The sequence below is a fragment of the Phalaenopsis equestris genome, unplaced genomic scaffold (assembly GCF_001263595.1).
Source record: "Phalaenopsis equestris unplaced genomic scaffold, ASM126359v1 Scaffold000297, whole genome shotgun sequence".
Taxonomy (NCBI): domain Eukaryota; kingdom Viridiplantae; phylum Streptophyta; class Magnoliopsida; order Asparagales; family Orchidaceae; genus Phalaenopsis; species Phalaenopsis equestris.
The window spans coordinates 2707653-2718281 of record NW_018164739.1 but is presented as its reverse complement, the minus strand read 5'-3'; the positions used below and the strand labels follow the sequence as shown (position 1 = coordinate 2718281).

Genomic DNA, 10629 nt, shown 5'->3' with positions numbered 1-10629 from the left:
TATATATATACAATAATAATAAGTGTTTATACCTTGAAGTTGGATTGGCCACGTTAATATTTTTTTCTACACATATTTTTATTTAATTCTAATAAATTAAAACTATATTTATGTAATATGATCACGTCTTTCTAGATAAATTTTTATACAAAACTTTTACAGTCACCTTCAATTACCCAATATAACTCTTTATTTTTTATTTCGACTTGAGACCCGATAAGAGTCTCGGTGCGACAAAAAATTTTGGATGTAATTGGGAAAAAGAAAAAGTATTGCATCTGGAGTTTGGGAGTAGGCTACGTCCGGACAACGCGGTGCACTGATCACACTATTGTCTGTTATCTATGCATCGTGTCCGTTATCGAAACGTAGATCTATGTCCGAACTCCAGATGTAATATTTTTTTTCTGGAGAAAAAGTTTATCTTCTTTGATAAAATTTATATTGTTTTAGTAGTGGGTTTTGAAAACTTATATTGTTTAATGTTAATTTAATTTTCCCAAGTAAAAAAATTTCTTCCTGAATGGAGAAAATACTAATATTTAAGCTTTATGTATTTAATTCTCTGCTCCAAAAGTGTCAATAGTGGGAAAAATATTTGCGTACATAAGACGTACGCAGCAGTGCATACGTCTAAGGTTATTCAGGGGTTACAGGGGGTTATATCCTCCTGTAACCTCCGTGTAATTCCCTTGTAACATCCGTGTAACTTATTTGTATTCATGAAACTACAAAAGCGCAGAACTCATTTGTAGGTTACATGTAGTTTACAAAGAGATTACAGAGAGGTATAGCCCCGATATAACCCCCTTGTACCTCCTGAATAACCCTTGGACGTACGCAGCGCTGCGTACGTCTTATGTACGCAAATATTTTCCCAATAGTGGGTCATTTACTTATCAGTTTTTTTTTTTTTTTAATATGGGCTGCAATAGTTCGGGAGAATTAAAAATGGGAACTAGTTTGTATTTTTTATGAATTCTAGAATTAAAATAAGCTGGTGTAAATAATCAGGGCACATTTTGGCATAGAATTTACATCTTTTAAGTATAAAATGGCAAAAATGTCAAAATAGGATATAAATAAAACAAAATTTAAAATTTTTATCTTAAATAGGTATATGTGAAATTACAAGAGGTTGCTGTTATAATTTTCTTTTTTTGGATAATTTTGAGTGTTGCTAAACCCCAAACAACAAACAAAAAATACTTTTGCATTCTTAAGAGGTTTGATCAATATAAGAAGAATGATCAATTTATAAAATAAAATTTTTGCATTAATTTAGAAAACATTTTGTCTGGTCAAAATCAAATTGGAATATACATAACTATGTTGTTTAACTAATCATAATCAAAATGTGGCATGTGACAATCATATAAATATAAAGTGTCAACATAGTCCATTGATTTTTCATATCGGGGCATTTTAATCCCATAGTATATAAAAGTGTCAAATTAGTCTCCATGGGTTGCACAATTCTTATGTATTTAAATTTGAAACCTAAACTTTCATATTACATGAATAACAATATGGTGTTTTAAACATGTGCATGATGATATCTAGTTTACTTTTTAAAAAGTGATAATAGTATGAATGTATGAAATGCGTGAGCACGAATTTTAAGGAGATTCAATGGAGTAAGAGATAAATATACAATCAAGAATGACCCACATAAGAAAGATTAAAAGTCATGTCAACGGAAGACAAAAAAACCTGGTTGACCACCTACAACTCTCGGAGTAGGAACTGACGCCAAACAAACAAAGGTCGATTAAGTCAAAGTTTAATACCCACCGCACCGAGAGAAAGGACTAGTCTAGCTCCCATCCCAACATTGTCAGTCGCCTCACAATAGCCTTCGAGATTCTTCAGGAGTCTTAAGATTCTCATTACGACACATTCCATGAACACTCAAGATGGTCCTCCTTTCAAGGGGAAGGTTGTTTGTCGGATTATGGTGATTCACCCTTTGTCCGATAGCCAAGTCTCTTCATGAGGAAATGAGTTTCTCATCTAAGTGTCAGCAACCAATAACTCGACCAAAGCTGACGCTCAGTTTACTCAAGGCGACCGAGGGAAGTTCGGATAACCAAATCCGACCAGCTACTACAACTTAGTAGAATTGGCCGAATAGGCCTTGCCGACTCAAGGACTAGCGATCTCATACGGGTTAATTGATAGGGTAGCTGAGCTATAGAATCGTTTATATTTTATACCTAAAATAAGCTGCAACACCATCATAAAAAGCAGGGATAAGCATATAGTTCTATATTTTATATGTCATTGTCTATAAATTAGAAGGTCATTTCTACTATAAAAAGGTTAATCAGTCAGTTATAAAAGAACGAATTATTTGTTATGCACTCCCTCCCTCTCTTTCTCTCTCTCTCTATTTCTCTCTATTTTTTGGGTGTGATTTACATGACATAGTACTATTTTTTTGTGATATTAAAGATTTAAACGCTATGTGAGTAAATATAAAAATTACGTATTAGATAGATAATTATATAAGAATTATTTGTTATGCATGCAAATGACCTAAGTTTGTTTTTCTCCTCATAATATATGTTGGTCACTTTAATCCCGAGTTTTTCTGAAAAAAATAATAACAAATAAAAAAATAAAAAGAAAAAATTAGCTGGTTCGACTATCTACCATTCTAATTTCTGACTTGTCGACTGAGGCTCCGTTTGTTTGGGCTAATAAATGTCATTTTATGGGTGTTTGTTTCGCCCGTTTTATGTCCCTTGGTCTCGACCGCGTTTCAGTTTATTGTATATTTGTGACCGTGGATCACGTGGTGTGTTCCGCGGTTCGCAAATAAACAGTTACGTGAATACCCTCGATCTTTTTCCTATTTCCATTGTGCCTAGCCACTCAAGGCCTCCCCTGCTAGCCTTACCTCGCTTCAGTGTTCATCATCTCCATTTCACCGTAGGTATGATCCTTGCAAAAACGCACGTACTTGAAATCAGGAATCGAAAGTCCCCTTCTTTTATATTTTTCTACTAAACCCTTTCCCTTCTCCTACATTTTTTCGCCATTACTCTTCTCGTGTGTTCTTCCTGAAAGGCTTATTTTTTTGTTGATGGAAAAGATATTACTGTTCTATTTCACCATTGATGTTGAGATGATTGAAAAAATTTGTTTGTTTTTTTTTTTTTTTACAAAGAGTTTGGGCATATGCAGAGATTTTGCTTATTTATGGAATAAATGCAAATTAATCTGATTTTTTAAAAGATTTGCACACATACCAGACAATTGGAATTCGTTTCCATATATATAGCACAAAAAACTTCTATTGTTTTGAATGGTGGAGACCCTTCCTATGCTAGAATTAGTTTATTTCTCTGTTTAAAGGTCGAATGATGTTATCTTTCCGTGGTATGAAAGATTTGTGTGGTATAATGGTTTTTTAAAAGAATAAAAGAAAATTTTAGATGTTAGATATGCGAACCGAAGTGAATTGGCTTGTACATGAGTAAATACCCTTTGATTTTTGGATAGATTGGTAGGCAGCTGATGTAAATGTTTTCTTGCTCTAGTAGTATGGTATGATTGTGGAGATCCCTTTTATTTCAGTTGTATGTGAGAGGATTTTGTGTATGCAAGCTTCAACCACTGCTATTATATTTTAAGTGAGTTTTGTCGGGAATTGATGTTTAAAATACACAATTCGTTTAAATATGCAGCCCTTCCCTTCTCCTAAAATTCCACATTTACGGGTCTAATAGTTTAGTATGACGAAGCTATGCTAAAAGGTGGATTTCATATAAAGTTACTAGCGATGTTCCTAAAATTAGAGTCTTCTTATCTTCTTTCACTTTCATGCTTCACACTTGTGATATCCACGAGTTAACGTTAGGAATTTATGTTGCATATGTGAATCTATAGTACTTGAGTGGTATGTGTGTTAATATGTGAATTAATGCTGCTTATTGATGAAACCAATAAGGTTTATGTGCCTTAAAGTTGTATGGTCAACCGATCTTTTAATAGTGGTGTGTGCGTCAATATAATATTTTAAATCGTATCTCAAAGTTATAGATATAATGAAAAATAGGCATTGCAAGAGATAACACATCATCAGCTATATGAGGGAAAGAAACAAAAATAATTTTTGTGACATTTGATTGAGAAAGATTGATTTTGAAAATAGGTCTACAACACATTTTAACAAAGAATGTTGGCAAAACATCAAAAAAAAAAAAATTTAAGAGAGAACGGGGAGATTGTATGACGAAACTCAATTGAACAACAAATGAGATCAATTAAAAAATGATTAAAAATTTTGGGAAAACTCAAAATAGGATCCATTTGAATTGGTTGGGATCCAGTTAAAATCACCATAGATGCATCTGCAGAATGGTGGACGGAGAAGCTATAGGTAAATTTAAAATTTTATTATATGTAATTGTTCAGTTAAGTTACATGTAGAAGAATTATGAATAATCTTTACCTTCATTTTTGCTAACGACATGCCGTGTCAAATGCTAAAAAATTCAGATTTTGTGGAATCATGCCTGAATTAGAGGAGAAGCTTGATTAAATGTTCAATGGAGTTATTGCGACTGGTGGACATTCCTGGACTCCTCAAGACTCTCAAGAACCTAGAGATGATCAAAATGAACCGATTCAGAGTGCATCACATGAGAAAAATGAACATGATGAATTTAGTAATGCAAAGACTCCACTCTATTTAAAAGCAAGGGCATGTTGTACAAAGAAAATTGGTCATGCTTTTCTTAGGAGTCCAATGTTAGAATTAGTTACTGCTTGCACAAACTTATCATCTGAGGCTAACACCGTGAAACCCTCTTCATCCATTCCAATTGTGATAAAGATCTTAGAGAAAATTGTAGAAGTTTATGAAGATGTGCAATTTTGTCTTAATTCAATGAAACTTCTTGAAAACCCAGTGAAGATGAAATTTTTCATATTTATAGCTCCTGAGAGAAGAGTTGATTATTTGCGCTTCTTTTATAAAAATCACGACAACTAATCCCTACCATATAACTGTTTTCCCTATGGTGTATGCTTAATCTTCTTTGTATTCATAGATTATCTACTCTTGTGACTATTATATTGCAATTTGAGATTGTATTGGTGTGAACCTTCTTTTTTTTATGATCATACAATTAATATTTGCATTTGTGGTGCTTTCTGATGTGATGATGTTAATCGTATTGGGTTGTGGTTTGATATTATTGTGCGCTTTGTTTACAATAATAAGTTCTCTTCTAGATATGTTTTAATAAATTGCTTTGTTGTTGTTACAAAACAACGTGTGATAGTGATTGCAAATATTCAGAATTATTTCCAGTAATGGATGCTACAAATAAAGAGCACATGAATTGTTGCAAACATATTATTACAACAGTTATCTGCTTACAACAGTTATCTGCCTACTGTTTAAATACTATGACTCACACATCTATTCGAGTGGTCGGTTTAGAAAAAATTGCGACGAGTAATCTGCCCGAGGGGTTATTTCAATTGGCCTCTCTTAAGTGCTTCTAGCAACCAAGAGCCTCTGCATTATGGGTACATTGCTTTCTTCTAATGAAATATTTTTTATCTCCATGTGTTTACTCTTAATCTTGAAATTTGATATCTCGTCGAGCCCGTTATAGACTACATAAAGTAGAGGTTTGGCTCAGCAATTATTTCTTTGACCTTTAAGAGTTAGGTTTGTTACTTGTTAGTGTTTATTTGATCTTTCACACAATAATTAATGTGCAAATCAATAATTTGCAGGATTACATTATCAAAATGAGCTCAAGCAATTATTCAAGCTCTAAGGGGATCAAACGTTGAGCAGCATATTATGATTGCAGCCTCTTATGCTTTGTGTTCACCACACAGAAATGCGACAATATTGGCCACAAGTTCTACGGATGTCCCGAAAATCTTAAAAATAAAGACTAAGTTTTTTCAATAAGTTAATGAACCGAAATATGCAACACTGGAGCGAAATAATGAAAAGATAACAATATCTGAAGACACAACTGAATAATGATCTTAAATAGCTGAAATTTCTTGTGAAAAACTTGTTCTTATCTGATCTTGTGATCTTAGCGCTGTTTTAATTGTTGTTCAGATTGGTTCTGTTTTGGTGATGATATAATTTGAAGGACAAGCTGTGCTATATTAGATGTTTTTTTTGTGGGCAAACTCGTTTATATGGATGGGATGTAATTTATGTTGAACTAAAATTTATATGGTTATTTTAACGGAAAAACTTTTAAAACTATATTTTTTAAAACAGTTTAAAATCAAACCGTGCTTCCATACGAAAGAGTATTTCAAGAACTGTCTTTTTTAAATTGATGACTCCTGAAATATCAGCTTCTCAAACCAGCAGCCGAATAGAAGTACGCTGAAGCTGAACGGCTGCAATGAATCCCGTGTCTTCTCGGCAACTCCGCGCTTTATTAGCTGCATCTAACCAGTCGAAGGCCAACACATTATAAATAATAATAATAAATAAATATCTAGATTTATCTTCCTCCTAAGAGCCCGTCGAGCTTCCACACGCTTTCTGTCATCAACAAACAACTGAAGATTCGAACCTTGTGAAAGTTAAAGGTTCTTCAATCTCTCTTTCCAAACTTTTCTTTTCAGATCGGAAATACCAAGTGGAATTGGATCACTTGCACTGGTGAGTATCATCGTATATTCTTCAGATTTTTGTGGCGTCTTTTTTTTTTTTTTGTCAAAAAAATTAGGGTTATTTTCATTAATGCGTGTTTCTTTTTTTTTTTCTCATTAGCTTTATTGCTTCTACTTTTACGCCATTTATCGATATCATTATGCTGTTTTTATTTTATCGATTCTTTATTTTTCATGAGAGGCTGTTTGGATGCAAACAGGATTAGAGGATGGAGGAATTGAAGTACCGTTAATTCTGTAATTCTATGAAACGACTTATAAGTGCTGTTTGTATCAAGTAAATCTGATTATGTTTTGGATTAAAGGATTGAGGCTGCTACCTAGATTTAGATTAAATAGGGTTTATCAAATCCGATGTGCCAGGGAGATGGAGCTACTGAGCGACAACGGAATAAATCCACATTGCAATTAGGTTCAGTAAATCCAGATTTACATTGTAAAGAGACAACACGAGAAAAAAAGACGGAACACAAGAAAATTCAATTTAACATGGCGTTGGGATTAATTTTCATTTTTTTGATGTTTGGTTGGATTTAAGTTAAATCCATGACTAAATCCTGTTGATGGTATGCTACCAAACAATGTAGCTTTTCTAGGATTGGTAGATTTGTGCATTAAGGATTATAGATAGGGGTAGAGAGAGGGAGGAAGAGAGAACGAGGAAGTACTCACATACACTATGTGGGAGATAGAAAGAGCAAATCTAATTTTGCTAATCAATCTATTATTTAGTTAACCCCTCATTAGTCTGTTCAATTAATAACCGAATAAATAAATATGACCAGTTAAGCACTAATTTAATTACCATTTATGTCCTAATTATTAATCAACAATTAATTATGTTGGCAAACACAAGTACTAATTAAATTTTATTTCTAATTAATCCTTAAATTTCCTTAGTAAATTTGGTATATCTCTTCTATCTGTTATACATGTCTTTTCCCATTATGTTCTTTGTAATTTTTACCACACATTCATTTTGTTAATTTATAGGTCTTTAAATTAGGAATTTTTTTATTTCTAATTATAAGATTCATTGGAAACAACATTGAATGTGTTAGTTAACTGCTGTAATAAGATTCTAACTGCTCTTTTAACTTCATTGTTTACCTACAGGGGCTTTTGCTGCTCATAATCATTTGGTTTTAAAATGACACATGTATATGATAATGAAGCCAGCTCTTCTACTTCTAGTTCTCTGAGCAGTGATAGAAATGATATGGGGAGTGATGGAATCATTGCAGCTGTTCTTTCAGAGGAGTATGCTAATTTAGACAACGCTGTTGCTAGGCGTCTTTCAAGTCTCTCTTCCATTCCTGTGAGACTCTTGATCTTATTCTTAGTTTTCCCCAAAATTTCCATTCTATCATTGCAATTTCATTTAATTTGCAGTATCTTTCTTCTATAATCTTGTCATGGATTAGATTTTGTTCATTGGGATGAACTCATTTTGTTCCTATAATTTTCTTAAGTAGTTTGCAGATGAGCAAATTCTCTTAATGTTACACAGTTGTTGTTTATTCCTTCTCATTCTGTTTGTTTTCTTTGGTTATGCTATCATCTATACTATCATTTGGCTAACATGGCTTATGTAGCATCTTATTTCCCCATAGAATTGTAGGCAAAACTAGGCAAGAAGAAATCTGATTAATCACAGAGAAAAGACTCAGAAATAGTCTTTTGACTTGTTGTAGAGGGCCATTTTAGTTCCCGAGTTTATAATAAAGTGTCTATTTAGTCCCTAAAATTTTTAATTTGAGTTGAAATAGTCTTGACAGAGGACTAATTTAGACTCTAAGTTATGCTTTAATTTAGCATGTCAAATTCTGTGAAAACTACTACCCACTTCAAGTGTATTTATTTTGTTAAGTTCTCATTGTTTTCAACCGCCAGTTCTTTTTCTTGGAGTTTGTAGGAAATCATTTTATTATAACATAACTAATAATTATGTTTTCTTTGGACCGCTTATTTTCTTCTTTATGAATGTTCTTCACAATTTAAATCAAAGATTACAATTTTATTCATTGATGTGATATAATTTTACAGCATGTACCACGGACCAATACATTCATTCCAAATTTTAGTGAGGCCAGCCTAGATCACCAGAGGCTTCTACAAAGGTATCTCTTGTTTCCCATATTAGGTGAAATATTGAAGTGGATCCATGCTATTTTTCCTGCCATGTTGCATCATCAAATATAAGTTTTATTTTTTGTTTTCCACATATTTTATTTACTTTAAATATGTATCTCTGTGGTCATCGCCCTGTGCCATTATTCCTTAGACCTGGGGTTTGAATCTTGGAAAAAAAATATATTATTAGGTTGTTCGGAAATAAGACTTTGTTACAGTTTATTTTGTCGTTTCTTGCTTGATACTTTCCAAGAAATTGTATCTACTTAAACTCTTCATGAATTTCATCAACAAGCAAGGCATGCCAAAGGCTAGGAGGCGAATGAAGGTTAAAAAATGAAAATATTTATGCTGGTTCAGAGGGTGTTGCGATGTGGTGTTTAACCTGGGCAGTGAGACGAAACAGTCATTGCAATTGTTCCACTGCTAGATTTTGGAACGTTGAATGTGAAATTCTGTGGATTCAATGCATGCATGCGATCCGATTCATCACCATAAAATTGTAAAATGCATTTTAAAAAACAAACATATAGAGATAATGCGTCCTGATGAAGTCTAAAGATACATCCACTAGAGATGGAAAAAGTTTCACTATCATGGTCTACAATGAAAGAACATTTATTGGTCCTTCCCAAAACCTGAGTACACCTCTCTAAACTAGGTAAATGGGAACATCAAGTTTCTCAACAGAACTAAGAGAGAATTAATTTATTAGAGATACCAAGATAGAGGATTAAGCGAATACCAGAAAGTAACCCGCTTAGAAAGTTTCTTAACATAAGGCATTGTTAGTTGAAATTATACTTGGAACTCCTAGAAATAAACTACTAGAAATAGAGAATTAATTTATTAGAGATACCAAGATAGAGGATTAAGCGAATACCAGAAAGTAACCCACTTAGAAAGTTTCTTAACATAAGGCATTGTTAGTTGAAATTATGCTTGGAACTTCTAGAAATAAACTTCTTATGTTTTTTTTTTTCTTCCTTCTTTCCCCACTTCTATTTCTTTTAAATTTCTTCTCAACTCTTTTACCAAAAAAAAATAATAAAAAATAAAAATAAAAATAAAAAAGTTAAGATTGCCTTATACTACTATACCAAGTAAGCTGCCATCCATCAACTCAATGCAGAGCAATCTAATATAGCAAAATCACATAACCTATTCTCAGACTTTCATATAGGAAGATTGATTTATGTCTCATTATGTGATTTATATATGAATAGTGAGTCAATACCTAACAAATCACCTAATACATTTCCAAGCCTTCACTCCAAAAACTTCAAACCTACCTCACCGTATGAGTTATGCTTGATACTGTAGAGGTGTAAACAAGCCGAACACGAGCAAGCCTGGGCTCAACTCGTGTTTGGCTCGTTAAAAAACACCGTTGTTTGTGTTCGGCTTGTTTATATTTCGAACAAAAAAATTTGTTCTTTTTTGGCTCGTTTGGTTAGCGAGAGGAACATGAGCTGTTTGCGAACAAAGAGCCGTTTTGACAACGCTAATCACAAAGCCGTAGGATGATAAGGGTTAACGCGAGATTTAAATCTTATTATTTATATTAAAATATCATTTAAATATAATTTAATATATTTTTATTCTAATTTTTATTAACAATTTTAATTGATTATAAGTTTTTGTAGCCATGTAGTCAATTAAATTATTTAATAATATTACTCATCAATTATATATATATATAATCTAATTTTTTTAATTAATAATTTTAAAAGATTATGAATTTTAATAGCATTATAGTCAATTAAATCTTTGTAAAATATTATTCATCAATATTATATATATATATATATAAGTCCTTTCCCT

At 32.5% G+C, this 10629-nt stretch overlaps 1 protein-coding gene across 1 annotated transcript in view; it reads left to right on the top strand.

Moving 5' to 3' along the window:
- The first annotated feature begins 6344 nt into the window (after positions 1–6344).
- The window catches only part of LOC110025385 (OTU domain-containing protein DDB_G0284757), a 20742-nt gene continuing 16457 nt past the window's right edge, over positions 6345–10629 (top strand). The window contains exons 1-3 of the mRNA XM_020725839.1: positions 6345–6661; positions 7789–7990; positions 8719–8792. Of these exons, the coding sequence (XP_020581498.1) occupies positions 7823–7990; positions 8719–8792 (242 nt within the window). The 5' untranslated portion in view covers positions 6345–6661; positions 7789–7822. The remainder of the gene's footprint in view (positions 6662–7788; positions 7991–8718; positions 8793–10629) is intronic.